This window comes from Mustela nigripes, chromosome 2 (assembly GCF_022355385.1).
Source record: "Mustela nigripes isolate SB6536 chromosome 2, MUSNIG.SB6536, whole genome shotgun sequence".
NCBI lineage: Eukaryota > Metazoa > Chordata > Mammalia > Carnivora > Mustelidae > Mustela > Mustela nigripes.
The window spans coordinates 18,560,426-18,588,339 of record NC_081558.1 but is presented as its reverse complement, the minus strand read 5'-3'; the positions used below and the strand labels follow the sequence as shown (position 1 = coordinate 18,588,339).

General features: G+C 58.0%; 4 protein-coding genes across 5 annotated transcripts; 2 read left to right on the top strand and 2 right to left on the bottom strand.

Moving 5' to 3' along the window:
- The first annotated feature begins 321 nt into the window (after positions 1-321).
- On the top strand, positions 322-3,775 carry DALRD3 (DALR anticodon binding domain containing 3). Of its 2 annotated transcripts, XM_059389679.1 has the most exons (12): positions 322-917; positions 992-1,287; positions 1,410-1,666; positions 1,754-1,833; positions 1,915-2,043; positions 2,405-2,466; positions 2,591-2,652; positions 2,734-2,816; positions 2,895-3,077; positions 3,162-3,275; positions 3,379-3,447; positions 3,541-3,775. In XM_059389679.1, exons 1-12 carry the CDS (start codon positions 753-755, stop codon positions 3,658-3,660), a joined length of 1,620 nt encoding a protein of 539 aa, XP_059245662.1. In that variant the 5' UTR covers positions 322-752; the 3' UTR covers positions 3,661-3,775. The 2 variants fall into 2 exon arrangements, with proteins under 2 accessions (XP_059245662.1, XP_059245661.1); XM_059389678.1 differs by having other exon boundaries at positions 326-917; positions 3,379-3,775.
- On the bottom strand, positions 3,616-11,085 carry WDR6 (WD repeat domain 6). The gene is made up of 7 exons (XM_059389674.1): positions 10,727-11,085; positions 5,163-7,644; positions 4,971-5,054; positions 4,768-4,884; positions 4,537-4,655; positions 3,839-4,437; positions 3,616-3,706 (listed from the first exon to the last, which is right to left on the bottom strand). The coding sequence occupies exons 1-6, from the start codon at positions 10,824-10,826 to the stop codon at positions 3,977-3,979; spliced, it is 3,363 nt and encodes a 1,120-aa protein (XP_059245657.1). The 5' UTR covers positions 10,827-11,085; the 3' UTR covers positions 3,616-3,706; positions 3,839-3,976.
- Positions 11,086-11,138: 53 nt separating this feature from the next.
- P4HTM (prolyl 4-hydroxylase, transmembrane) lies at positions 11,139-25,263 on the bottom strand. The gene is made up of 9 exons (XM_059389682.1): positions 24,916-25,263; positions 24,623-24,704; positions 16,350-16,540; positions 15,438-15,534; positions 13,959-14,121; positions 13,197-13,382; positions 12,399-12,489; positions 12,079-12,202; positions 11,139-11,573 (listed from the first exon to the last, which is right to left on the bottom strand). Exons 1-9 carry the CDS (start codon positions 25,246-25,248, stop codon positions 11,353-11,355), a joined length of 1,488 nt encoding a protein of 495 aa, XP_059245665.1. The 5' UTR covers positions 25,249-25,263; the 3' UTR covers positions 11,139-11,352.
- On the top strand, positions 18,024-24,607 carry LOC132011306 (secreted frizzled-related protein 5-like). Its single transcript, XM_059389683.1, has 3 exons — positions 18,024-18,537; positions 19,501-20,006; positions 20,331-24,607. The coding sequence occupies exons 1-3, from the start codon at positions 18,254-18,256 to the stop codon at positions 20,645-20,647; spliced, it is 1,107 nt and encodes a 368-aa protein (XP_059245666.1). The 5' UTR covers positions 18,024-18,253; the 3' UTR covers positions 20,648-24,607.
- Positions 25,264-27,914: the final 2,651 nt, after the last annotated feature.

Sequence of the window (27,914 nt, the reverse complement as noted above, 5' to 3'; positions counted from 1 at the left end):
GCAGTGGGATACTCCCAACTAAGAGCAGTCTTTTAGCTGGGTCTTATGGTCACATTGTTTATTTTGCCTACAATGGCTCGTTACCTAAACCGGGCCAAGAGTATCCCTGATAATGTACACAAGGTTAAAAGAAAAGCATTAAAAACTGGTAATTCTGCAAAGTATCGTGACGGTTCTAATTCCACAAAAATCAAGAGAAGAAATTCTACCAGAGTACGCATTTATCGGGAGTAAAGACGACCCAAATCTCAAAGGAGGAAATGGTTGTAAATAACCTGAAGGCGCAGAACACAGATTCCTTCAAAACGAGATTTTTTTTTTAAGGAGGTCGTGAAAATGGCTTTAATGCTAGGTTCCCTATTCCCATGACAATTCACTTGGAACTTCTGACGTCTGATCAAGTGTCAAATGTGGGGAATGAAACGTTATCACAAATAGGTAAGATTTCGATGAGCTAAAGAGTCGGGTCTGGGTCCCACCCGGTAGAGAGGATCCTTTCCCTGGCTGCTAATGCCGGTGACGACGGCGGAACTCTAGGCCTAAGGCGGACCTCGTGGGGCCGGGGCCGGGAGGCGGGCCACGCAGAGGGACTGCTGGGGCCGAAGGTCGAAAGCGGCCTCCACGGTTCCCTGCGGCGCACCTGTCCGCTCAGGTATCTCCTCCACAGGATATGTGCCCCAGCCAGTCTGCCCTCCCGGAAGCTCGGCCTCCAGACGCTGGGCTTCCGGTTCCGCCGGCTCCTTCCGGTCGCCATGGCGACAGGGCGCCTGGGGGTCGGAGAAACGCTAGGGGCCCTCAACACGGCCCTGGGGCCTGGCGAGCCCGTGTGGTTTAAGGAGACGCGTGCCCGCCACCTGCGCGCCCGAGACTTCCTGGCGCCGCGGCCCGCGCTGCAAGCGCGCTTCGGGGATGGACAGGTGGGCGCCAGCGGGGCGGGGATGTGCGGCCAGTGGCAGCGTCGCAGCCCGCCTCACCGCCCTTCCTCCCGCAGGTGCCCGAGCATGTGGTCCGTGCGGTCGCCGGCTTGCAAGGCCCCGGCGTGGCCCCGGTGCTGCGCTGCGAGCTGACGCCCGCGGGTCTGGCACTCCAGCTGCAGCGGCCCGCCGTCTTCGAGCGCGTGCTCGGCGCGGTGACCGCCTATGCCGCGCCCGCCGCGCCCGCCGCGCCCGGCCCGCGCGTCCTCCTGCACTGCCCGGCGCTGCGCGGCGCCCCTGGCGCGCTCCGCTTGAGCCAGCTGCGCGCCGTGCTCGTGGCCGATCATTTGGCGCGAGCTCTGCGCGCTCATGGGTGAGCGCGCCGCGAGGCCAGAACCGGCCGGGGTGGCGACCTGGGCCTAGAGCCGCTGCGGGAGGGAAGGGGGTGGAGCTGCGCCGGTCGCTCGGGCTGAGACGGCCGTCCTCGTTTCCCAGGGCGAGTGTGCGGCTGGTACCCGCCGTGCGGGACCCGCACATGCGGACCTTCCTGCAGCAACTGCGCGTGGACTGGCCCGCTGCCTCCGAGAATGCCGCCACCGGAGCCCTGAGGAACCTCCTGCTGGCAGAGCTTAGCCCCGCCCCCGATGGAGGAGCCTTGCCCCCTGGCGTCCTGGGCACAGTGTGCCTGAAGGAGGTGATGCGAGAGCGGGGATGCACAGCCGGCTATGACCCCAACGTGGACAAGTGTCTGGGTAGGAGCTGGAGCTTCTCAGGGTCGTTGGGAAGATGGGGACCGTGTGCTCCTGGCCAGCCTCAACGACCCTGTGCTCTGTCTGCAGTGACCGAGGATCTGCTTTGCGTGCTGGCAGAGCTGCAGGCAGCTGTCCGCCACTGGCCTGGGGACGGCCCTCCGGGCCTGGTTAGTGACTGACGCCCACCCTGTAGGCCTCTGGCAAGCTGCGCCTTGTGCCCGCCTGGTGACCGTCCTCCTACCCTGTAGGCCACGGCCCCAGACGCTGATGCTGACGGCTGCATGGCCCTACACGTGGTGAGCTGTGAGGAGGAGTTCCAGCAACAGAAGTTGGACTTGCTCTGGTGGAAGCTGGATGAGCAGGCTCCTCGCACACAGGTGGGTTGGGATGCTGGAGCGCCCCCTCCCTCCACCAACCCAGGACCTTTGCAAATCCATCAAGGGGCACAGGGGCGGATGAGTCCATAGGGGACACTTGGCCTTGAGGGAGATGTTAGGTGAGTGGGGACTTGCAGCTCGTATAGTGTCCTGGGAAAAGGTGGGGTCTGGAGGCGCTTTCCAGAGAACACTGAACAGCTCGGGGAGGCTGGGCTGTGCGCTGAGGGGTGGGCTTGGGAGCGAGGCCCAGAGCTTGCTGGCAAAAGGCTGGGGGAGTCCAGACACCAGGTTTAGGTTCTCGGAGAGATTTACTGCTGGCAGTGTCGCCACCTGGGCTAAGCGCCTGCTCTCTCCCTCACAGAAGCATCTGGTCTGTGGCCCAGTGAAAGCAGCTAGCGCCCTGATGGCCCCCGAGTACTATGAGTGAGTCAGGCTGGAAGGGAGGCTACCAAGTCAGGGTTGTCGAGGTGGGGGTGGAGGGAAGACCATCTGTCCCCGGAGGTGCCCCCTCCCCGCAGACCCTCGGCTCACTCTGCTCCTCATGCAGGCTCCGGCACGCCCAGGTGTGCAAGGCGGCAGCCCTGAAGCGTGGCAGGGAGCTCAGCCAAGGTGCGTTCAGGGGTGCTGGTTTGGTGGTGGTGGGGGGGTCCTCTGCTTGTCTGCCCAGACCGACTGACTCAACTCCCACAGACCCAACTTGGACAGAGGTCTTCAGCGTTCTGTCTGCAGCCACCATCAAGTTTGAGATGCTCAGCACAGCTCCACAGAGTCAGGTAAGCCCGGGGGCCCGACAGGATCAGGGCTTGTGGAACACACGGTGTCATGCCTGCAGCTGTGCCCCCATTCCTCAGCTCCTCCTGGCCCTGGCCGACGGCAGCATTTCCACAAAGGGCACCAAGAGCGGCACCTTCGTCATGTATAACTGTGCCCGTCTTGCCACGCTATTTGAGGGGTACAAGCACAGCAGGGAACAAGGTCTGTACCCTACTTTTCCACCTGTGAGCAGTCTCGATTTCTCACTGCTACAGGATGAGGTGAGTGTCGTCCTGGGTAGCTAGGCACCTGTAGGAGGTTGGGAACCTCCCCTCCCAGCACCCTTCTCTACCCCCACCCCCCAGGGCGAGTGGCTGCTGCTCTTCAACGGCGTGCTCCCCTTCCCAGAGCTGCTGAGCCAGACCGCAGCCCTGGCGTGCGCAGCCCCGGGGCTCCACGCGACTGCGCACACTGAGATGGTGAGGCAGAGAAGCCCGGCACAGACACTGCACGCTTGATGCTTTATTCTGGGCTGGGCACAAGATCAAAGAGACCGGCCAGTGACTCAGTCTCTGTCTCTAGATGTGCAAGTTCCTGGTTCAGCTCAGCATGGATTTCAGCTCATACTATAACCGCGTACACATCCTAGGGGTAAGTACACAGCACAGGGGGCGGGGTGGGGGGAGCTTGCAGGGGTGCAAGGGCAGCAAAGGAGGAGACCAGCAGGCCCCTTCTCTCCTCCAGGAGCCTCGACCACACCTGTTTGGTCAAATGTTTGCCCGTCTCCAGCTTCTGCGGGCTGTGCGTGAAGTGCTCCATGCTGGCCTAGCCACGCTGGGTCTCCCTCCACTGAACCACATCTAAGGCCACAGAGATCCCGATATCTAGGAATGTTTACAAAAGTCATCACCTGGAAAAAAGATACCAAGATCTTATTAGAGACGTGGAGGCAAAATAAATTGCTTCTGTTTTATACAAAGTCTGGTCCTGTTTGTAGGCAGTGGGGCGTGGTTTTGGTTGGCCTGAATGGCCCCTGACTCACCTCCGGCTCCTGCTCTGAAGCCAGGAACCCGCGGCCGCCGCCTCCCTTCACGCCGGGCATGGGCACAGACGGTCACTCCTGTTCCACCCCATCTGCGAGCAGGTCCCATGCCCGGCACGCCGGCCACCGCGGGACACCTTAATCATACCAGTTGTAAACCTCAAGCCCTTGGCCTGCAAGAGCACAGCGGTGGCCAAACTCAGGGCTTACAGGCCAGCAGTCCATGTCTGCCACATCTGGGACATGGTACACGGTACTGTTCATGAAGGTGGGCTCCCCATGCCCCAGACGCCAGAAGGTCAGCCGCTGGTCAATGGAGGCGGAGACCATGAGGCTTGGGCTTAGGATCTTGAGGCCTGTCACGTGGGCAGCGTGTGCACAGGGGATGGAGTATTCCTCTAGCACATGCAGCTGGGGCACCAGCTCAGCACCCCCCACAGCCTCCTCCAGCTCCGGTGTCTCCACAGCCAGCACAAAGACATGGAGGGAGCCATCCTCACTGCCGCTGGCCACGAGATGGCCCTCACGTATGGGCAAGGTGTGCAGGCTGTTGACACCACAGCTGTGAGCCTGGAGGGTCAGGCAGGGGGTCCCCAGCCCTGAAGGAAGAAGATGGTTGTCAGGGCCCAGCCTGCCACACGGGCGAAGGGCAGTGGGAGGTGGGGAGGGACAGCCATGGCTGCACAATGGCTACTCACGGTGGGGAAGCCCGGGGTCTGCTGGAGGCTCCAGGGCGGTGGAGCCGTGGTCCAGCACGGCAGTGAGATCCCAAAAGGCCAAGTTGCCGTCAGTGGCGGCGCTGCATAGGAAGAGCCTCCTGGGAGCCAGGGACAGGCAGCTGGGTCAGCGAGGGGGGCGGAGAGCAAGAGGGGACACCCCTCCCCTGCTCCGCCTGCACCCACGGAAGCCCGCCAGGCAGCCCCTCTCACCGTCGCTGATTGGGTGCCTCGTGCGTAAAGGAATGGACCTTGAGGACACACCGCTTGTGGTGGAAGGTTTCAGCCAGGAGCTGCAGCCGCCGCCCGGAGTCCTGCAAAAGGAAGAGCCTGGGGGGCGGAGGGTGGCCCAGCTCAGAGCCCATTCCTGACACCTTCCAACCCTCACCTCTTGACCCAAGGGCCTCTGCTCTCACCTCACTGCGCCATCACTGCAGGCTGCAGCCACCAGGGGACCAAGGCCAGGACGGTCGAGTTCACACACAGCGAGGGACATGTACCTGCAGAGACCACACCGGCCTGCCATTAGGGGAGGCCTGGGAACAGCGGCAAGGGGCTTGCCCTTCGGGCCACCACTCTGTGCTCCCACCTCCCAATGCGCACATCACCTGGTCTCCGGGTCCGCCTTGACCATCCGGTGCCGACTGCGCTGGCGGTCCCAGTACTCATCCAGCCGGTGGGACGAAAGGTGCATGACGTGGCAGGCGAGACGGCTTGGGGTGCCAGGGTCTGGGGTGACCATGAGGCTGAAGCAGTGCATCTCAGCCCGGCCCCCCGCAGACACCACATGAGCAGTCAGGCCTGGCCGAGGATCCTGAGGGCCCCCCGGGGTACCAACGCCCCACACAGCCAGGGCACGCACAGACGAGATATGATTACACACTGCTGTAAGTGCGTGGGCCGAGCCAGTGACGGTGGGGAGTGCCAGGACACAGACAGTAGTGTCCTCACTGCACGTGATCACAATGTCGGTCAGGCCCGGCCCCTCGCTGCCAGGCTCCAGGTAGTCGGGCTGCATGAAGCCGGGCACCTCAAACTCGGGCCCCAGAGTGATGGTGCCCACACGCTTCACACAAGTGATTTCACGGCCGTGCAGGCTCTCCCGGAGAATCACGTGCGGCCGGGTGCAGCCACCCAGAGCCCGGTAGAGCATGACGTCCCCGTCCTTGAGATAGGCAAAGGCCATAGCCGCCTCGGTATCCGAGAAGGCCCAGGAGCGGTGCCCTCCACCACAGTTGACGATGTGCAGCTTTTCGTGTGACCGGGGACTCCACACCACAAACTCATTGGCGTGGAAACCCAGGATGACCATACTCCCGTCGGCCATAATGCGGAGCCCAGCCACCCAGTTCATGCCTCGACAGGACTTCTGCCTCAGGACAGGCTGCAGCTGGCCACCTCGCACAAAGAGCTGGTAGTAGGCGCCATCGCGCCCTGTGGTATACACGTAGCCACCATGGCAGGTGACTGATGTCACACCCTGCTTCCCATGCAGAGAAGGGAGGGTGGACACAGGGCCCCACTCGGTGGAGGCGGTCTCCTCCCCATCACTGCCACTACCTTCTCCAAGTGCTCCAGCGATAGCTCCCACCTTGCCGCCAACCCCAAGATCCTTGAGCAGAGCTGGTCTGGAGGGAAACAGCAATACAGAGCCCCGGCGGTCCCCACACACTAGGAAGTCACCAGGGGGTAAGAAGGCACTGCATGTGTGCCATCTCTGCTTGCTGGGAGGCAGCAGGTACCGGCAACGTTCCTTTACAAAGATGGCTTTGCCAGAGGGCGCAGCTGAGATTTCCAGGCAAGCCACCACACCACCAGGGCCCGATGCCAGCAACAGGAGTTCCTCGTAGCCACGAAGGGCCCAGCTCAGACTATGCACTTTCCCACGGAACAGGGTCAAGTCCACAGCTGCAGTTGGAGTGTTGATGGGGACCACCTTGACACGACCCTCCCCATTGGCCAAGGCACAAAGTCCAAAGCCCTCAGGACCAGGGGCTGCCTCCAGGAGGCAGTAGGACTGGAAGCGCTTGTCCTCCAGCAGCTGCTCCCAGCACTTGACCTCAAGGTCGTAGAGATACAGGGCTCCTGTATCAGTCACTGTCAGTACTCGCCAGGAGCCAGCCAGCGTCACAGCCTTGAGGGTACCTGGCCGGCTACGGGACTTGAAGCAGAGAGCTGAGACCCCTGAACCCGGGTACCCACGCCCTACCAGGTGCCACAGACGGATGCCTGAGTCATCACCCCCGGTGACCACCCAGGCTTGCCTCTCATGAGCAGCTACAGCCCGGATCCCACGACCCTGGTGGCCCCGAAAGGCCTGAAGGATCTCCCCTTCGTGGCTCCATACCAAGCAGACACAGTCCTCTCCTGCACTGATAAGGTAATTCTCTAGAAGCTTGACCTGCCACACACGGGCACTGTGACCAAAGCAGTGCCCAATATTCTGTACCCGACCCCCAGGCACCCGGAGGTCACCCACCTTCCAGATGCGGACACTTCGGTCTTCCGAAGCTGTGGCCAATAAGCCCTTGCTTTCTAGGTACGACATGCTGAAGATGACACCCACATGCCCACTGACTCGTCGGTCAGGGGCCACAGGCTTATTGTCTATTAAAGCAGCTGCTGGATACCAGACAAGGAGCTGATTGGAAACTGCACCTGCCACTATGGTCAGCTCCTTCCAGGTATCTCCAATCAGACAGGCTGAGGAGAGGGTGCACCTGTCTGTGCAGGGCACGTCCTGCAGCATGCACCCTACCACAGGGTCGTACAGCACTACCGAGTTATGGCCCAGGGCCAAGGCCACGTTGCCCTCAAGCCAACGTGCATCCCAGATCCAGTCAGACATGTTCCACAGGCCAGAGCGCCAGAGCTCCCGGAAGCGGCCCTGTCCCCAGCTAACTTTCACAATTCGGAGTCCCTTGCTCCCAAACACAGCCACCATAGCCTCCAAGTCAAGGTCTCCATTTGGTTCTGGTCGCACCCGGAACCCATGGATAAGATAGTGGCCAAGCAGGTTCTGCACACGCTTCATCATCCGCAGGTGGCCACCAAAATCCAGGCTATACACCAGGACATCCGGCCCCTCACCTAGACAAAAGCACAGAGTCACATCAGAACCTCACCCAAGGGCGTCTGGGTGGCTCAGTGGGTTGAGCCTCTGCCTTCGGCTCTGGTCATGATCTCAGAGTCCTGGGATCGAGTCCCATGTCGGGCTCTCTGCTCAGCAGGGAGCCTGCTTTCCCCTCTCTCTCTGCCTGCCTCTCTGCCTACTTGTGATCTCTCTCTGTCAAATAAATAAATAAAATCTTCAAAAAAATTAAAAAAAAAAAACAAAACCTCACCCAATGGGGCATCTGGGTGGCTCAGTCAGTGTGCGTCCGCCTTAGGCTTGGGTCCTGATCCCAGGGTGCTGGGACTGAGACCACAGGGCTCCCTGCTCAGTAAGAAGCGCATGTGTCCCTCTCTCTCTGCCCCTCCTCCCTCTGCCTGTGCTTTCTCTTGCAAATGAATAAATAAAATTTCCAAGAGCTTCTTCCTTGCGGCTCAGATGTGAGCATGTTCAACACCGACAGGAAAAACCAGGAGAGGTGGCCCCCACTTTGGCAGCCACGACTCCCATGACCCTTAGCTACCTTCCGGCTGCCCTGTGGGCCCCTGTGGGCCCCTCTCACTCTACTAGCTTACCTTCAAGCTCTCTCAATGCTCCTCACTGCACTGATTGCTCCACTGACCACTACCACCCTCTATCCAGCCCCATCCCCAAACCAAGAAGCTCACCGCTTATTCTACTCAACTTCCCACAATTTCTCAAATTCTCAGTTGCCTAGTCCCATGTGCTCATTTTCTAAAGATTTTTCAAATCCTCCCCCACCACAGTGACTTTGGTCCCGGGTGTCTATCACGTGTTAAGCTAGATGACACTAACAGCCCCTCACGCCCTTCTTCGCCTGCAATCTCCATCTTTCAATAGATAGACGGTGAGCATCAATCATAAACCAGACAAGGAACTATACACACTGGAGTAGTGAGTAAGAGGAGCACAGACCCTGGAAACTGAGACTCCAGGCCATCAGGCAGACACTAAACAGTATCACCCAAGTAACCTACATTGTTGTAACTTTGGTAAGTTCCAGGAAAGAACTATTCAGATTGCTTTACTATAAAAGAGGGAAATCTACTCCACCGATTTTCCCTCCAGAAGACATCTGGCAATATCTGGAGACATTTCTAGTTGTAAGAACTGGGAGTTATGCTAACGGGAATCTAGGAATAGAAGCCAGGGATGCTGCCAAATGTCCTGGAGATCAGCGGTAACCAGAGAAGAGCAGGCGTGGGGGAGATGGGTGATCATTTCTTGGCCAATAGATAGCAAGCTGAACGGCCCTGAGGTGAGCAAGAACTCTAGGTTGTGTGCTTGGAATAGGAAACAAAGGGGTCACGGATGGCCTGAGAGAATGCGGCTGAGGCGATCGGGAGCCAAAGCTGCCATGGCCTCCAATGATGGCAGTAAGGTAGAGAAACAGACAGATGCTACAAGTATGAAGTCAAAATCAACCAGACTAGCTTGGGGACTTAAAGAAATGCTTGGGCTGGAGCATCTGAGCGGCTGCTGTTCTCCCTGTTCAGTTGGAGCATCCAGCAGGACTTCAATCTGAACGCACCTATGCACTTGGGCCTGAACTCACGAGCAGAGAAGGCTGGAAACTGAGATAACAGATGCACATGGGTGGAATGTGAGAATTGTAGCAGTTTAAAAGTCACTTTGGAAATCACAGGAGCAGGGGAATTCACTTGATGAGCTTTCTAACCTGCATTTCCCATGTCATTTCCCCATTTAAAACCCTTCACAGGATCTCTCTCCAACATCATAAAGTCAGATCTAGGTATAAAATGGTATAGCCGCAGCTCATTTCTCCAGCCTCCTCTCCCAGACCCTATCCCTGCTCAGCCTCACAGGAACTCTCCCCCTCCCCCACCAAAGTAATGAATTCGGTCTCAAGGCCTTTGGCATGCCTACCCTCTGCCAGGAACTCACCTCTTCTCTTCTCCTAGCTCATTCTTGTGATTCTTTGGGTTTCTGCCTACTTATCCCTTCCCTCAGCCTTAGGAGTTTAACCCATGTCCGACCACGGGTTCCTACACCTTGGGCTTCCAGAGCCCCCATAGCTAGGCCACCCCTCCACACACACAAAACCACCCTCTTAGGATAGGAAGCAGCTCTCTCAAGGCTTGAAGACAATGCCCTGTCTCAGGGCCTTTAAAAAAACAGCAGCACCACCATCAGTCACCAGGCTTTCAGTTGGGCCTGGAAGCTCTCCAGGGCTCTGTTGCTTCAGGTCCCAGGCTTTCATGTTTTTTTGTTTGTTTTTTGAAGATTTCATTTATTTATTTATTTGACACAGAGAGATCACAAGTAGGCAGAGCATCAAGCAGAGAGAGGGAAAGCAGGCTCCCCGCTGAGCAGAAAGCCCCATGCGGTGGCTCGATCCCTGAGATCGTGACCTGAGCCGAAGGCAGAGGCTCATGCACCCCAGGTCCCAGGCTTTTGATGGCCTATGCTTCTCGACCTGACCTCCCCCTAAAGGCCATCAACATTCGATCTCCTGAATGCAACCATCTGAGAACCCGCCTCAGCGTCTGCCTCCCCAAGCACTGGCCCACTCAGAAAGCTCTCATCCCTGGTTTCCCGCTACCCCATCCTCGTAGTCCCCACCTTCCAAGGAGGAGCCTCACCCGCCCCTGGGAGCCCAAAGCCCCGCCCTCCCCCGAGAGCCCACACCACAGACCGCCCCCCAGACCCGCCCACCTTGAGGGGGACTCACCCTCACCCTCCCCTCCTGGCCCCCGGCAGGGGCCACACACCGCCCTCCCTCCCTGCCCCGCCTCCCAAGCCACTACGTTTTCCCGCATTTTCCCGCGGCCCCAGCGCCTTTTCCACGTCAGCTGCATGTTGCGAAGGAACTCGATAGCCACATCGTTGTTGTTGTTTTTTTTGTCTCCTGGGCTCCTCCGGCCGGGCCTCCAGCCCGCCATCTCCTGGGCTCCCGCCCGCCTCGGTCAGGCTTCATCCCGCCACCCGTCCTCCTCCTTGCGGGCATCCCTTTGTTCTGATGGTCCCGCCCCCTGAGAGCGCCCAGTTTCTTCTCCGCTAGCGCGCACCAAACCTCACCCGCCAGCAGCCGATCCCCCACGCACTCCAGACCCGTGACCGGGAGGAGCATGAGCTCCGAGGTTGCCCGCGGCCAGACGTAGTCCTCGTGAGCGTCCATGTCGATCCTCGAGCCGCTGCGGCAGCCTTTGGCCAAGAAGGGAGCTAGCGCTCTCGCGAGACGAGCCTTCCTCGCGCGCAGCAGAGCCGCTCTGCACCGGCCTTAGCAACAGGTAGCGGAGTCCAGGGTCGCCCACGGCCGGTGTCCAATCACGACCCTTCGCCCCACGAAATCCAGCTCGTCATTGGCGAGACTGTCCTCGCCCCTCCCCCTGACGTGACGCTCGCCAAGCGCAGCCGCGGGCTCCCACTGGCCCAATCTACCTCCCCCACCCCCATGCCGACCCGACCTGTGGCTTCTCGGCCCCGCGGCTCGAAGCCGTGTAGTTTTATTTGGGGTGGGGGCAGCATGGGTCTGTACACAATAAATAACACGAATATAGGAACTGTGCCCTAATCGCGGTTGGAGGCGGGGATAGGGCAAGACATCGGCCAGGTCTTTGACCTGCATCTGGACAGGGAGACCACAGGTCCCCTGACCTGGGGCGGCGGGTGGCCTGGGGCTGCGGGCTTCGGCGACACTCCCCTCAGAGCTCCACGCGCGCGTCACGGTACGCCCGGTCCAGAGCCCACTCTGGCTGGGAGTCTGTGCCGCCTTCTTGGGCCAGGCGCGCCATCTCCTGCTGAAATAGTGCCTGCCGTGCCCTGCTGGGGTCCACGTTGATCCAGTTGTTGGCGATCCACTTAGTGCCACTTGTGACCAGGCAGCCCCCGTGCAGTGAGTAGTCATCCACGTCGCCCACCCAACCTAGAAGAGGAGGATGGTGTGACCGAGGGAGGTGACCAGAGGGGGCTCTAGGCGGCGCTGACCTGAGCATGATCTCACACAGGCGAAGGGCACGGACAGGGTGGCCCATCGGTGGGCCCACCCCACATCAGTAGCAAAATCTGGCCCCACGGCCTCCTTTGGGGCTCAGCATCTCTCTCCAACTAATGCACTAACACCACCACTGGTCTTCTGAAACCAGCTTTCTTGCTGCCAGACTGTCCACAGCCCAGGCTGGTGATTGATGTGTCCCCAGCCCCAGTGAGCTGGAAGGCTGGAGCCTCAGGGAATCAGTCACAGGGGTCAAGATAACCCAGGAGGCTACACAGGTGCTGGCCACTGGAGTCACTGAGGAGGACCTTTGGGAGGCACCAGGGGCAGAAATACATGCATAAGAGTGCCGAAAGCATCCCACTGGGGTGGCCTTCTGGGCTAGATAAAGGGAAGCTTCCCTCAAGGCACTCTTGGCCTGGTCACAGGCCCTCACCTTGTCCATCAGGCAGGTAATTGTACCAGAAGACTGCTGTGCCCTGCCGGGGCTTGACACGCAGATTCCCCTTGTCACAGTGCCTCCGAGTGTCACGGAGATCTACATCATCCTGAATCAGACTCTGTGGGCAGCAGGATGGTGGGGTTTTCAAACTGTCCCCACTGTGTGGCCAAGCAGCCAAAAGCAGCCAAAGGGAAACCAGTCAGAATTGCCCAGGGGATCCCTTGGGCCCGTCATCCCAGCTCTGGAGGGGTATATACTAGGATTGCCCAAGGCCCTGCCATCCCACCAGAGTTAACAGCCTGGTTGGCCCTTACCATTTCATCATAGGTTCTGTTGTCTGCCACAGGGAAGACAGTCTCGCCCCCACCGGTGACGTTGTTCAAATAAAACAGCACTGTCATGTAGCTGTAAGGCAGGGGGCCCACTGAGCAGCTGTGGACACTCCCGTAGGCTTACCTGTGGGGAGGATAAGCTGCCCAGATTCCCAAGGGCCAGATGGGGGCAGGCTGAGATCAGTGACAACGCTGCAGATCAGTGCCAAGATATCCCTAGCCTGTCCTTCCTCCCACAAACCCAGTCTCTTTCTGTGTGTCACAGTGTTTTGTGCGACCAAGATCACAGGTGTGCTTAGCTAAATTATTGGGAAAGGTAGGCTAGCAGGAGCAGCAAAGCCCTGCAGAGGGCTGGCCGGGAGTAGAAGGCGCTGACCCAGAGCAGTCACATGAAGAGAAGAGGCCTGCCTCCCTGCCCAAGCAGGGGAGGGGGACACAGCTTCAAAGGGAGAAGCTGAGGCCTCCAGCTGTGGGGGAGAATCAAGGTCCAGGGGAGGGGACACCTAAAAAACTGGAGACCCAGTCTTGCCCCTTGCCTCAGAGCTCTGGGGACAAGTCTCAGTGTCTGTGGGCACCTTAGTTTGGCCACTAAGACAAGATGGCCACCCTTCCTGCCACTTGGTGAAGAAACTGGGGGGAGAGATGGGGTATCCTCAACCAGGATGGCCCAATGCCCTCCTGGACGCACACAGGGGACATCCCGTTAGGACAGGGCTGTATTTATGTCATGGGAATGCCTGGCCTAGTAGTGGAAGGTCACCCCAGATGGGAAGTACTTGCCGGCAGGAGGTCTCGAAGGGTACAGACTCATTGGCTATGAGCTTGGTATGGGAGCAGATGGTCTCCGGGTACACAGGCCCGCTGTCCACATGGGCATGGTAGTGGCCTCCCTCGCCATACCGCACGACCTGCAGTGGCTCGCTGAGCTCCACGATTTCAGGTGACAGGCGGGTGAGGCGTAGCACCCTGGTGGGCAGCAGGCATTCAGCTGGGCAGTCCCATGCAAGGTGGCACCCTGAAGAAGCCAGACCCCGGACCTGCCACAAGCTGTGCCCCTGCCCACCTCCCCTGGTAACCCCGAGTCCCCCCACCCCCACCCCCGCCACGCCCCGCCGATGGGCCCTGTAGGAGCAGGAAGGGGTTACTCAGGAGCCCTTCTCCTGGGATGCCAGAGACCACGCTGGGTGGGGAAGATGAGATTTCCACTAAATTGGGAGCGGGGATCACTCCCTGCAGGAAGGAGGTTGCTTATCTAAAACCCCTGGCTGCTCAGCGGCAGGGGGTCCTGTGGACAGAGATAAGAAGTCATTTCTCTAACTAGCAAAAAACAAACATTCCAGTCTATTCCTAATCCCAAATGTGTGTTGCTGGCCCACAACAACGGTTAATTTGCCTTTGTTAATTGCCTGTCTTTTAAAGGGTTCTAATCCTGGTCTAACAAGTAGAACTTAATCCTGAGTTAGCTAACCAAGCCTGTCCTCTCGGCCCCAGCCAGGAACTTCTGTGAGGGCCCCACAGGCCTGCTCCCTCCCATGTGCTCACCTCTGGCGGATCGCGCGCATGACGTGGTGGGCACCTTCACCCTGGTAAAGCCACGTGTGGTGGCTGTTCCGCACCAGCTCGCTGGATGCCGCCTTGTGGCCCTTCATGTACTTGTGGAAGTCCCGAAGGTCCATTTTGGAGAACTCCTGCAGGCTCAGCACTCCTGCGCAGGGCACCCATCGTCAGTGCCCCCCAAGCCCATGTGAGGAGCCCACAGTAGCAGGCTGCACCAGCCTCGATCCCCCTGGGGGCGGGGGCCTCGGCCACTGGGGGCTCACGTGCACCTGTCCCCCACCCTGGACTCTTGGGTCAGATGAACCTGGCTTCTGTCACATCAGGCCCTCCAGAAAGACCCAGGGAAGTTCACTTCCTCAGTTTAAACCCAGATTTGGCCCCCCAAAGGAAGAAGCCCAACCCCTACAAGATTGGCCAGAGCTGGGTGGCCAAAAGAAGCTTGAACCATATGGCCAGGACCCCCCCAAGAACTGCCCCTGGCCCCCCAGCCTGGCTCTAAAGCATGTACTGGCTACCCTCTGGTCCCATAGAGGGTGAAGAAAGTAGTCAGTGCTGGGTTCTGTCCAGAGCCTTCCATGCTATCGGGTTTCATTCAGGGCTAGTGCCCTGGAGCTCCCTTATGACCTCAGGTCCCGTCCTGAGTGGAATACATCTATCTACCTCGCCAGTCCTGCCTGCTGGGCTAGTAGTCTCCCTCAACAAAGAAAGCCGGGCCATTCTCCTAGACAAGAATGCTCCCTCCTGTTTCTGCCCAACCCATAAAGCAGGAGCTCCACTGGAAGAGTAGCTCGTGTCCATCTATTGACTCAAGGGTGAAACCTTTCTTTCTTTTTCTATCTTTTCTTTTCTTTTTTAAGTAGGCTCCATGCCCAGCGTGGAGCCCAGCATGGGGCTTGAGCTCATGACCCTGAGATCAAGACCTGAGCTGAGTACCTTCCCCATCTCACCCAGAACTTGGGCATGTGAGTGATGACTACACCTTAGTAACATCTAGGAGTTATTACCCAAGGGGGATGGGGTCCTTGCACGACAGCTCCCCTACCCCAACCACCCCCAGCAGTTAGCATGACTCTAGGTGAGCAAGAGGAAGGCAAGCAAGATCTTAGTTAGACCAGAGTGTCTTCTGGGGAAGACCCTGTGCCTGGCTGGAGAGAAGTAGATGGAGCAGGGAGAATGGCCAAGTTCAAGCTGGCCTCACCAGATCTATGCTCCTGCTGAACCTACACTGGCCTCTGCCAGCCAGCAACTCCCCTCCTGGACCCCACACTCTGCCTGTTAAGGTCAAAAGGGCCTCCAAGCACTGTCCCCTAGACTGTCACCAACGCATATGGGAGGACCCAGCCTACTGCCCAGGAGTGAGGGCAAGGTTGCATCCTCGCCTCCCCATCAATGGCTCCTCTAGAAGCTGGGTGTACGGCGGGCAGGAGGCTCACAGGGACAGACTGTGGCGAGGTATGAGCTCACCATCACCATCAGGGTCAGCCTTGATCGCAGAGTACATCTCCTGAATGTTCTCTGGAGTCATCCACCGTCCATTTCCCAGACGAGTCTGGGCCAGGACCTAAAGCACAAGATGGTCCCTCAGTGGAGTGGCCGCAACGATGGAGAGCCACCAGAGCATAGACAGTCGCCCAGTTCTTGCTGTAAGGGCTAAGGGTGCTGGTGATGGGGTAATGGTTGAGGACACAGGGCAGAGCCTGAGGTCCCTGAGCTGAAGGGAGGGTAGGCAGAGAGGCCCACAGGCATCTCGGGAGGTGGCCAGGAAGATAGTAAGAGATCTGTGGGCCATCGGCATTCCTGGCCCTGTTGGGACTGTGGCCTTCATGGCCAGCACTGTCAGCTGGTTGGAGGCAGAGTGAAGCACAGGACTGTAACCCACTCAGATACTCCAGGTCAGAAAGGGGAGGCCAAGGCCTGGGTGCAAACAGGGAACAGGCACCAAGGGGAGGCCTGGCCAGGGCATGATCACCAGGCTTGTCCAGAAGACCAGGCTCAGTGGGGCGAGAGACCCTCTGTATAGGCGAGGGACCCTCCACCTTGCCAAGACCTCTGTCAGAAGCCTGGTGTGAGAGGCATATAAAAGAGACACAGACTCCTGGCTACCCTCAGACCTGCCACCCCCTCCACCATGAGTTCTGTGGGTCCCCAGCCACGTCAGCAAGGAATCCAGACCACAGATGGCATTACCACCCAGGAACTGTGGTAATAAATGTCATCACCCACAGGGGGATCCTCCTGCCACCTTCTGGGGCTCCCGAGGCAGCAAGGAACTCTCCAGGGAAGGAGAAGGGGGTGGGGCTGGAACTGGGCAGGCCACCGGAAAGATAATTCTAGGCACTCCCACCCTGGGCCTACTCCAGGCCGCAGGATCCCAACCTCACGGAGCTGCAGGCGACCATCGTGGTTCTGGTCCAGCAGCCGGAAGAGGTCCAGCTGGCTGACCTGCATCGTGCCCATTGCCTCCTCGTATTCTTCAGTGGGCAGAATCTGGCTGCGCTGTAGCCCCTTCATCTGGGCCAGGTGGATGATGAGCCGACACTCCTCATCACTCAGGAAGCCAGGGATCTCTGCCAGAAGAGGAGGTGGGGGAGGCCACGGACTGAGCCAGGCCACTGGTGCAACCGGTGCCTTCCTCTCTGCAGTTCCTGCGGGACTCCTGTGCCCCGGCACTCCCCGGGTCAGGACTTCACACGCGGCTCTACCTCTGCTCTGCACTCTGACCCCAGAACTGAGTTGTCCTGCAAAGGTTGGCTAGCACTCGGAATGTGGGGCTTTTCTCTTTGATGCTGACAGCAACCATTTCCTGGGGAGCCCTGGGAAGTTTGCTAGAGCTAAGCTGAGCAGGGGCTCCCCCCACCTCGGAGTGGGACTGAAGGCCAGAGGGCTGACCTCCACTTCTGATTGGGTACCTACTTTAAAATGGGGTGATGGTGACTGGATTTTGCTTTCATTTTTGCTTTTCGGCATGGATCAAATAAAAACCAAGTGTAAAACATTCATTGCTGTAGGTCAGTCCTTGCCATCCACTCTCCTGCACAAGTGGGCGCTGACTCATCTGTCCAGGGCTGAGTTGCCCCATGCTGGCATGTCTGTCAGTGGGTGTCTCTTAGGGTTTTGGCTCTGAGAAGATGCCCCAGGTGTCCTTTGCCTTGGGAACAAGCGTACACTGAACATCATGCCTCTAAGTCCGAGTACAGGCTAGGCGGGCTTGGGGCTCAGCTCCAGGGGCTGGATGCCCCCACGCCAGCTCTACAAGCAGTTTGGTCATGCTGGAAAGTGAGTCTCGCACCTGGGAAGCCCACATCCCAGTAGTCCCGGGCACTCATAGACAGGAGCATGGGCCCTGCTTCCTCTCCTCGTTCCCAGGAGAGAGGACTTCCTTAGATGGGGACCAAGAGGCCCACAGAGGAACAGACTGGAGGCAAGGCCCTGTGGCCACAGTGAACCCTCAGAGCTGCAGAGCGGTCTAGCACCTCTCAGGGTCATACTCCCAACATTAAGTTCCAGGCATTGCCATGAGGAAGGAAAACGGCTGCTCAGAGCCAGGCTTGGAAGGGCTTTTAGTGGTTATCATAGCAGATCATACTTAGGTGGCACGGATTCTGCATCCTGTCCTAAGCATGTCATCAACTCCTGAATCCCTACACTCACCCTAGAAAGCTGGGCCCCTTCAATTTGCCTTTCCTGTCCCTGACACCCTGCAGGCACAGAGATGTGAGAGACTTGCCAGGGACCTTCCAGGCTGTCATACTCCAGAGTCCATGCTCAAGACCACATTCAGCTTTCCTGGATAGATGACCCAGATGCAGTGACAAAGAGGGCAGGATAAAGGCCCCCACCCAGGCCGGCTTGACCTCCCAGCCCAGCAAACCCAAAAAGGGTGTGAGCCATCCACTACGGGGTGCGGGGGCGGGGTGGGGGGGGAGACACGCAGCTCTGGACAATGGGTTAGACCAAACTGCTAATCAACAGTCACCTCCAGGTAGCTTAAAAAATAAGTAAACAAACAAGAAAAGTAAACCAGAAAAAGAAAAAACACAGGCCCAGGTTTCTTCAGTTTATTAAGCGCTGGTAATCCGCAGGCCCCAAGATGCCGCCAAACTCTACAGTCCCCTGCGGTGTGCTAATCAGATGCAAATGGCCCAGGCCAGCACACTGGGGCCTAACCAGATGGGTCCCAGCACCAGGGACCTGCACAAACACCGGTTCCTGGGGTGTGGGGACAGACCTATAAAGGTCTCAGCCTCAGCCCATTAAGACCAAGGAAGACAACGCGGGTGATGGATCAAGGGCTGTGGCTGTTAGTGGCCCTGGTGGTGCTCTGGGCTGATAGTGGAGCAGGGGCTCCCCGGGGCCCCACACGGTGCATGCCCATTCCCCAAGCCATGGCCCTGTGCCACGACATTGGCTACACAGAGATGCGGCTGCCCAACTTGTTGGACCATGACACGACGGCCGAGGCTCTCCAGCAGTCGGTCAGCTGGCTGCCCCTGCTGGCCAGGGAGTGCCACCCGGATGCCCGCCTCTTCCTCTGCTCCCTTTTTGCCCCTGTGTGCCTCGACAGGTAGGGCAGGGACTCCTAGGTGGGGCAGGGGGAGGGGAGCTTTCCTCTGCCAGGGCCTGTTCACTAACCATTACAATGTACCTCTCAAGGCTGGGTGGCGACAGGGGTGGGGAGGGAAATGAAGGATTGTCTTGTCAGGGTGTTCCTGGCTCAGGGGAACAGGTGCCCATGGAACAGAGGAGACATAGGCAGACCATCAATGGTTGGAACCCTTGGCATCAAGGGCTCTTGAACGTCAAGGTATGGCAAATGGGTAGGATGCTTTGGGTTGGGAGGGCTGGAACCCCTCTCCAGGGGGGTGTGGAAACTGTCTGCCCAAGGAATCCTGGCAAAAGGTGGAGCTCATCTGAGGGCCTTTTCTCCCAGACCAGAGATCGCAAACCTGATTCCCCAGCCTAACCTACCTGGTGAACAACAGTGCCTTTGGTCCCTCCTCTGGGGGACATTCCCAGAGCCTCAGGGTGACCATGCCAGTGGCACCAAGAAGGGGCTCTTTCAGAATCCAATGATTGGGCCTCTGCTCTTTGTGAACCCCAGCCCTGGCCAGACACTGCAGTCTCCCACATGCCTTTCAGGACAAGAGGGAGGGCTCTGCTTTCTCCCTCCAAGATGGGGAGTTAAGGCCCAGAGGGCAGGGCCCTTCGCATATGCCCTTCTCCAGGGCACTGGATGTCTGCCCCAGCTGGAGGGGGAGGTGCGCTGGAAAGCAGCCCTGGCCACACAGAACGGTGGGGGCTGGAAGACCGAAGCCCGGTGGGGGAGGGGGGGAAGGACGACGACATGCGGGGGCAGAGAGTTGTTGCTAGGTGACCAGGTGTCGTTGCCCAGCAACCGCGAAGTCCCTGGCTGTGCCTGAGTGGGGGGTGGTGGTGATGGAGAGGGGGGGGGGCTAGCCTGGACTCCAGGCAACCCGGTCCTGACCGCCCCGTCGCCCCGATCCTTCCATCTTTCCCACCTCCGCAGGGTCATCTACCCGTGTCGCAGCCTGTGTGAGGCCGTGCAGGCCAGCTGTGCGCCCATCATGGCCTGCTACGGCTACCCCTGGCCGGCCATCCTGCACTGCGGCCGCTTCCCCGCCAGCCACGGCCTCTGCGTCGCGGCTGTCTCCAACGGCTCCCGCCTGGGCCGCCCACGTGAGTCCCCCCACGGCTCCCAGGCCCGGCCCACCGGCAGCGCCTTACCCTCCCAAGCCACTGCCCGCAGAGCCAGAGGTACACGGGTCTCTCTGGTAGGGGAGACAAGGGTCCAGCCACAGCAACGGGTCTCAGAAAGGGTGAAGAAGGAGGGGCCAGCGGGAGGCCCATCCCCTATACCCCCCCCCCCCGTTGCCGGCCCTTCCCCCCCTTGCTCCAGACGGAGCCTCACTCGGCCCCTCCCCCCAGTGCCTCGGGCCAGCTGCAGGGACTGTGAGTTGCAGGACGCCCGCTCGTCCAACGAGGTCCTGGATGCGCTCTGTGCCAGCGACTTTGGTGAGCCCCTAGCGTCCAGCATCCCTTACACCCACCTCACAAGTGCCTCCATCCCAACTCCCAGATCGGTGTAAGACAAATGAAAGAGGGGACACTCAAATGCTCTACCTGGTTAGAGCTACAAGATAAAGGCCTTTAACAAGTGTGGCATCGCTAAAACAACACACTGAACCTGCCTAGGAGGGTGGCAGCCAGGGCTTCAGGTCTTCCCCAGGACCCTGATTCAGAGTAGAGCATCCAAGAGGGTGTGGTTCACCAGGTGGAGGGGATGGGAGGTACTCCCAGAGGCCCTGCGCCTCACCCCACTCCTCTGATCCCATGCAGCAGTGAAGGTTAGGCTCTCCCGATGCAACGGGTCGTCCTCTGGTCTCTCACACTGCCACCTGGACTCCCGGCTGGAGGTGCTGAAGGCGGGCCCACTGCCTGCCTCGGAACTGGCCCCTACTCTGCGTCGCTGGCTGCAGCTGGATGCCACGTGCGTGCACAACCTCTTGCGAGGAAGGCTCGCTGGCACCTACGTGCTAGGTGGGGAGGTGCAGGGCCCTCGGCTGCTGGTAACCACGGCCTATGTTTGGAGCCAAGGCCACCGACATCTGCAGCTGGCCGTGCGTAGGTGGCACCATCACCAGTGCCCACGGTAGGGATTCCTACAGGCAGGGAGAGCCAGCCACACAAAACCCGCGCTGCCCTGGACACACCTAAACCCCTCTCTGCTGCCCATCTTGGACACTTGCAGACCAGAGTCCCGAGAAGCCCCGTGAAGGACCCAAGCAGGGCAGAAGCCCACTGCTGTGGCCACAGCTAAGGGGCCCCTTCCTAGACTACAGTGCTCTGCCCAGACACGAAGGAGGCTGGCTCCCCTAGCAGGGGAGTGTTTGCTGGAAAGGCAAGACAATCTTTCTGTCCTTCTGTCCTTCCCAGGCCTGGGATGACAGCCTGGCTAATGCCTACAAGCCGGAACAGCCCAGGCTGCCTCAGGGCAGGTGCAAAGCCTCGGGCTAAGCTCCTCCCAGGCAGGATGCTGCCTGTCAATCCCACATAGACTTGGTTTTATCTGCCTGACCTTTACTGAGCCCAGGTCCCACCAAGCTGCAGGCTTGTGCAGAGAGCACAGGGGGTGGGGAGAAGTCCATGCCGGAAACTGCCTTCAGCTGCTTACCAACCTGAACTCTCTCACACACACAGAGTTTTCCCCCTATTTCTGGGCCTCCAGTGTTTGTCATCCTAAGTAACTGCCTAATTGTTTTCTTGAGCCGACTTGGAAATCCTACGATAAAACAGTCATGGTTTTAAGATAAAACTGTTTTGTGTACTGTTGTCAGTTATTCATTGACCTTAAGTAGTTAGGAAAATGGGCTAAAAATCTTGTTGGCCTTCGGGAGGCGACCCCTGCTGCTCTTGAAGGGAATGCCAAATAAGGGGGCACCTCAGGGTGGTGGGAGGTCACTCTGAGCAAACAGACAGGTGCTGGTCCGGCTGAGTGCCCAGTAAATCTCACCAGGCAGCCAGTCATGACCGGCAGCAGACAGACTCCGGCTGCTGACTACTGAGCCTGCACAAATCAGGCCTCTCCCACATGCAGCTCACCTTTAGGGGTAGAGGTACGAATGACAAATAAATACCGAGACTGTCTCCAGGGTTACTAAGCGACAAGAAGAAAACCAGGCAATCTGATGCAATGGTATCTGGGAACCTCTTAAGACCAGTCTGAGGTCAGGAGAGGTCTCCGAGGAGGGAATGTGTGTGCACAGGCCCAGTGGACCAGAAGGCACCCTCTGTGGGATGGCCAGGTCTGAGCCTTCTGGTGGAGGGCACAGCACATGTAAGGTCCCAGGGCAGAATGAGCTTGGGGACAGCAGGGAGTGAGGAAGGAGCAGCAGGAGAGGAAGGCACCACCAAATGACACTTAGAGGTGAAGTGGGAATCTTGGAGACTTTTAAGAAAGTGGGCGGTAAGACTAATCTGTTGTTTAGACACAGAATGGGGGTGAGGTAAGGTGGAGGGAGAGGTGAGCCACGTGAAAGGTGGCAGTGTCCCCAGAGAGATGACAATGACTCAAAACTGGAACACCTCCCTTCTGAACTAAACAGGTCGAAGTCCTCAGCAGACTTCTGATGGTCCAGATCCTTGTGGAATGCCTACCACACTAGGCACACTTCACAGATATTATGCCAAGAACTCAGAGTGGGGCTTTGGTGGTCTAGGTCCCACTTGCCCCAGGTCTTTAGGGACAAAGGTGGGAAACAGGGAAATGTTTCCCCAAAGGGAGACTGGAGTTTGCATGGGGTCTTCCCCATGAAGTTGTGGGACTCCCTCCCCTGGAGATGGGGGCACTCTGGGGTAGAACCCAATCCCTTTGCCCCGGTTTATATCCTGAACACCCACCTCTCAAGCCCTGGCGCCTTGGGTCCCTGAGGCTGAGGGTGACAGGTTTGGGACCAAGAGTAGCAAGACAGAGGTGGCAGAGCCCACAGTAGGCCCATCCTCCTTGGGCCCTCCTGCCTTTTTAGGGTGACAGGAGATGACTAAATGGGCAGGCAGAGAAGACAGACACTGCTCCTTCTTGAGATAAGGCTTCCTTTGGGGGTCCATCTAACACCACAGAATTCAGGAACTGCCCCCTTTCCGACATCCTCTCCCCCGTGCTTTCCCTGCCTCACAAGCGGACTTCCTATAATCCCTAATCTCTTCTTCATGTGGCTCACCTCACATGGTGAGGTGGTTTCGTCAAGGAGCAAGTCCCAGGACTTCCTGGGTAAAACCGGGGACAATGCCTAATACCAGACTCAAAGTCAATGTAAGAGTTGGGAGAAAATGGGGGCCACAGCTGGAGCTTCTTGCTGCAGCCATCCTAACCTGCTGGTACACAGACCCATCCAGAGGCTTAACGAGAAGCAGTTTACCTTGTGCCAGATCTCTCCTGCTTCCTAGACTTTATGGGGCTTGGGTCTCTCATTCTCTGCTCTGTAGGACTTTGATGCAGCAGCTGCATGTTAGGGGCTGAGGGGTCACAGTTATGGGTCATGATTCATTTAACCTAATATACATCTGAATTGTGTACATCCAGGTCCCAAGAAGGCTGAGAACACAACCCCTTCAGGCCTGTCTGTTCACAGCAATGTAGCAGTAAAGGGGTGAGTGTTGCTCCCTTGCCTGGATCACCCTTTCTTGACAGTCACCTGGCTTGATCCCTTAGCTCCTAGAGGTTTTGGCTCAAATATCTTTCACAAGGAGGCCTAGCTTGGTCACTCTATTAAAAGTGTCAACACCAGCTGAAATTCTGCCTTATTTGTCTGCAATCATTTATCACCAACTGACACGCCATATATATTTGTTTATTGTCTGTCTCCTTATTTGAAGGTCAGCTTCAGGTGTGTGTGTGTTGTTAGTTATTTTTGTTTGTTTGGTTTGTTTGTTTGTTTTTCCCTATTTGGTTCAATGCTGTGTTCCCAGCACTTAAAATAGTGCTTGGCACAGAATTCAACCTTATGCAGCAGTAATAATCATAGTAACAATAACCTTTTAGGGCTCCTCCCACAACGGGACCAGCATAACCTATTTCCCCTTACACTGCATGCAGTGTTCTCATAGGTCTCAAAGGTCTCGGCATAATTCTCAGCCAGGGCCCTCTGCCCCAGAGGTAATGGCAGGTGCTCAGACGCTCTGCTTTGGTCCCCAGCCCCCTCCTGAAAGCCTCTAACTCACACCATCCCCCAGAAGGCAGGAACAGCCCCGGGTCTACAGGTAAGTGTGTCACCGACACTGGATACCCAGGGCCGGGTGCACAAAGCTATCCTGGGCAGGGTCATAAGTCTGGGGAACCCCCACCTTGCTGACACTGGTGGTCTCAAGAACTTCGAGAGTCTTCTCAGCTAGCAGGGTGGCTAAACAGTACAGGCTCTAGAGGCAGGCTGCCTGGGTTCTAACCCTAGCTTTGCTCCTGAGCTAGCTGTATATGCCTGGAGGACCAACCGCAGTTCTGTGTCTCACTTTCCCACCCGGTAACGTAAGGGTGGGATCCACACCCACCTCATATAGGCGTTGTAAGAATTAACTGAAACGATCTCATAAAGCCTAGGGCAAAACCAGAGCTCAGGAACTGTGAGCTTATGATGCTGGTTCCAAATGAGGTCACGCTGGAAGGTTTTGCCTACTTATGGCTGAATACAACCGCATCCTAAGAACCCTCGTCAGACCACAGGGTCCACTTTGGGAGTGAGATTCATCCTCAGAGGCCCTGAGATCAGCTAGGTCCTGGTTAGCAGTCTCTCCCACCCTCCCCCAGTTCTAGAATGTGATAGAATTAATGATGGCAGAAAGTGTCCAAAGATGGTTTCAAATGAAGTGTTTAGACAACCGCCTAAGGGTCGCATTGCCCAGCCCTGTAACGGAAGGATCAGCTGCAGAGTAGGGGTCAGAGAGGGGAGTGTGGAAAGGTCACCCTGTGACCCTATTACAGAGGTGGACGTTGGTACTTCGCTTTGGGAAACCTTTGGGTGATAAAAGCTACTCCGAAGCAGCCATTTTCAAAACAGAAGTCACGTGGCCAAAGCGAGCCTCCGAGCGCCCCCAAACCGCAGCCCCTGGCCCTTCCCAGGAGCGCCCAGCTGACTTACCGAAGAGCAGCGGCTTGAGGCTGAGGGTTCGGATGAAGTGATCCCTGTCGGCGACCAGGTGGACCTTACGCTCGTGCCCCACCTAAGGGAAAGGGGCACTGCGGGCAGCTCGGGCCCCAGGCCGCGCCGCCCGAGGAGGGTACAGGGGCCCGGGCCCCGAGCGCGACGAGTTAGGGGTGGGGGTGCGCGCGGGGCAGACGACGCAGGGAGCAGCGCGGAGGTCGTGGGCTGCGCGCCGGCGGTCACGGGCTCGCAGTGCAGGGCCTGGAACCCGGCGAGACGGGGGTCCTCACCTTGATGCCCTCCAGCCGGGCGAGGGGACCCAGGGTCGGCGCGGGCCCGGGGCCCTGGGCGCGGTGCTGGGGCCCGGGGTCGCTGCTCTCGTCCCCGTTGCTGTAGTGCACGAAGAGCAGCAGCGCCAGCACGTTGCCCAGGTACAGGTGCACGAACACCATCAGCACCAGGAAGTAGGCGCGCGAGCAGATGCCGCGGGGCTTGCACAGCGGCCGGACCGGCGCGTCCTCGCAGTCGCCCAGCCCGGCGGCGGTCCGGGCCCGCTCGTGTCCAGGCGGCGCCCACTGCGGACTCGCGGCCTCCGGTCTCGGGGCCGCCGCCGCCGCCGCCATGGCGCCCAGGTCGCGCGCACGCCCAGGGGAGGGGCCGCGGGGATGCCCGCGCCGCGCGGCGCCGTCGCCTGGACAACCGCCGTGGAGCCCGCGCGCGCCGCGGTCTCTAGGAGACGGTGCCTGGGGATGCTGCACCCGCCGGGGCCGCCCGCGCCCGCCCCTGCGCGGCGCTCAGTCTCCCTTGCGCCCTGGACCCTGGTCCACGCTGGAGTTTATCTTCCCGGGGTGGGTTACTGTCCGGAGGAGATGCACGCACCCCAGGGCGGAAGCCGGCCCCTCCCCCACGCGCAATGCCGGGGCACACAAGAGCAGCACCATTAAAGGAAACCCCATTGATATTTTCTCCGTCCCCTAGTTAAGATGCACTTCCTCTTCCTAGAAAAGTATGCCCTGCATTTTCTTGCTCTTGAGAGTGGGGTGACAGCGACGAGGCACTGCCGAAAGATGACTCAATAATGCGGCGGTCTGGGGCCTCCGCGGAGGCCGACTACTGCGCATGTGATCCTGTAGGACCCGCAGCTTTCGGCACTGTCGCTTGCCAGCTTAGACTGCCAAGAATGCCTTGGAGTTCCGCTCTGCGACCTCACAGGGAGGCCTATAGGAGTCAGGCCTTAGGAAGGAGCGGCTGGATGTCCAAGGTCGCATACGTGCATAGACCGTGGGATCCAGTCTGGAGTGGTCAGAGAGGGCTTCCTGGAGGAGCCCTGGCACCAGGAAGCTCAAACCCCTAACAACCTGCGGAACTCAAAAACGTTTCTTGCCTCAAAGTTGGCACAGGGAAAGAGGGAGAAAGGCACTTTTCTGTGAAAGGGGGACTTTGCTATAATTGAGACACCATTGCCTCAGAGGATACGTGGATAAGACTGAGCGCATTCAGGGTGGTGTGACTGTAGTCGCCTCAGAGGAAAAGAAACTCAAATTATCACCAGGTATGGAGAAGGGAGGACATACCAGCGGCCCAGTGCCAAAGCCTGGGCATTTTCATGCTCCCTGCTGTACTAGGGCTGCGTTATCCTCAGGCAGTGATGCATGGGCCCCAGGGCAGAAGCCAACCCCTTCCTGTGGACAGGCAGACAAGAGCCACACCGCTGAGTCGGTCTCACTAGTAGTTTTCCCCTTACCCTGTTAACAGCCCCTTCTCCAGCCCATTTTCTTCCAGAAAAGTGGAGTCTGCATTTTCTGGTCTCCCCAGAGCGGGCCAGGGGCTCCAAAGGCAGGCCCATCTCCTTCTCTTGGAGATTCTACACACAGGGGCGGATTTCACCAGTGCCTGAGCATGTGGGGAGCACGTGGGTGCACCCACTCATCCAGCCACCCTCAGTGACCATCTTGTCAATCTCCTTGGGATACTACAGAGAAACACTGCCCAAACAAAGGAGACATTCTGGACATGTCTAGTGGGGAGGAAGAGGGGGAGGTGATAATGGGAATCGTTAGGGTTCAGCCGAAGTCGGGATGTTGACCAACCGGCACCAGCCGTCCAGTATTCTGCTTCAGATCGAGTGGCAAGCCACATGTCTGCAGGTAACCAGGTGAGCTTGGACTCCCTGTGCATGGAAGTGAATTCTGAAATGAATTCTGAAGCCCCTGCTCCCTGAAATGAATTCTGAAGCACATACATACATATATACATTCATACATACATAGAATGGCCACAAAAGAAATGTTTTGGATTCAAATGGAAAAAAGTCCTATTACCAACTTAGCAGTGTCCAGCTTTCCTGCAGCTTGTCTTTAAGCCACTCTAGTTAGGTCCGAAGTCTCTCAACATCCAAGTACACAGCACAACCGGAGCAAGTACATTTCCCCCAAATCATATTGTTCTCCTAATTTTTTCCCCTATTCTTCTTCTTTTTTAATCTCCTAAATTTTTTTTTTCATTTTCTTAAAAGATTTGACATAGAGAGAGCATGAGCAGGGTGGAGCAGCAAGGGAAGAAGAAGAACCAGGCACCCCACTGAGCAGAGACCCTGATGCGGGGCTCGATCCCAGGACCCTGGGATCTTGACCCGAGCTGAAGGCAGACGCTTAACTGACTGAGCCACCCAGGTGCCCTCTCCTAAATTCTTTAATGGGAAAACACCAACCGATTCACAGTTTTACCAAGGATGTCATGGTTTCTGGTACCCATGAATGAATGTTGAGACCATTTCCTTTTTAGCCTTTTTTTTTTTTTTAAAGATTTTATTTATTTACTTGACAGACAGAGATCACAAGTAGGCAGAGAGGCAGGCAGAGAGAGAGGGGGAAGCAGGCTCCCTGCAGAGCAGAGAGCCCAATGTGGGGCTCGATCCCAGGACCCTGGGATCGCGATCCGAGCCAAAGGCAGAGGCTTTAACCCACTGAGCCAATGAGCCACCCAGATGCCCCCCTCTTTAGCCTTTTAATGTCTATTATTAGGAGTGACTGGGTGGCTCAGTCGTTAAGCATCTGCCTTCGGCTCAGGTCATGATCCCAGGGTCCTAGGATCCAGCCCAGCATCAGGCTCCCTGCTCAGCGGGAAGCCTGCTTCTTCCTCTTCCACTCCCCCTGCTTGTGTTCCCTCTCTCGCTATGTCTCTGTCAAATAAATAAAAGTCTTGCTGGGACGCCTGGGTGGCTCAGTTGGTTGAGCGGCTGCCTTCGGCTCAGGTCATGATCCCAGCGTCCTGGGATCGAGTCCCACAT

Excerpts from the sequence above, each read along its gene's own strand:
- DALRD3 (XM_059389678.1), top strand. The coding sequence starts at position 753 with ATGGCGACAGGGCGCCTGGGGGTCGGAGAAACGCTAGGGGCCCTCAAC. Across the intron at positions 1,288-1,409 it reads CGAGCTCTGCGCGCTCATGG|GGCGAGTGTGCGGCTGGTAC; the intron begins GTGAGCGCGCCG and ends CTCGTTTCCCAG. Across the intron at positions 1,834-1,914 it reads GGGACGGCCCTCCGGGCCTG|GCCACGGCCCCAGACGCTGA; the intron begins GTTAGTGACTGA and ends CCTACCCTGTAG.
- WDR6 (XM_059389674.1), bottom strand. The coding sequence starts at position 10,826 with ATGGACGCTCACGAGGACTACGTCTGGCCGCGGGCAACCTCGGAGCTC. Across the intron at positions 4,885-4,970 it reads TGCAGTGATGGCGCAGTGAG|GCTCTTCCTTTTGCAGGACT; the intron begins GTGAGAGCAGAG and ends TCCGCCCCCCAG. Across the intron at positions 4,656-4,767 it reads GAGGCACCCAATCAGCGACG|GAGGCTCTTCCTATGCAGCG; the intron begins GTGAGAGGGGCT and ends CCTGGCTCCCAG.
- LOC132011306 (XM_059389683.1), top strand. The coding sequence starts at position 18,254 with ATGGATCAAGGGCTGTGGCTGTTAGTGGCCCTGGTGGTGCTCTGGGCT. Across the intron at positions 18,538-19,500 it reads GCCCCTGTGTGCCTCGACAG|GGTCATCTACCCGTGTCGCA; the intron begins GTAGGGCAGGGA and ends CCACCTCCGCAG. Across the intron at positions 20,007-20,330 it reads GCTCTGTGCCAGCGACTTTG|CAGTGAAGGTTAGGCTCTCC; the intron begins GTGAGCCCCTAG and ends GATCCCATGCAG.
- P4HTM (XM_059389682.1), bottom strand. The coding sequence starts at position 25,248 with ATGGCGGCGGCGGCGGCGGCCCCGAGACCGGAGGCCGCGAGTCCGCAG. Across the intron at positions 16,541-24,622 it reads CCTCAAGCCGCTGCTCTTCG|AGATCCCTGGCTTCCTGAGT; the intron begins GTAAGTCAGCTG and ends CTCTTCTGGCAG. Across the intron at positions 12,490-13,196 it reads CCCTTCGAGACCTCCTGCCG|CTACATGACAGTGCTGTTTT; the intron begins GCAAGTACTTCC and ends CCTGCCTTACAG.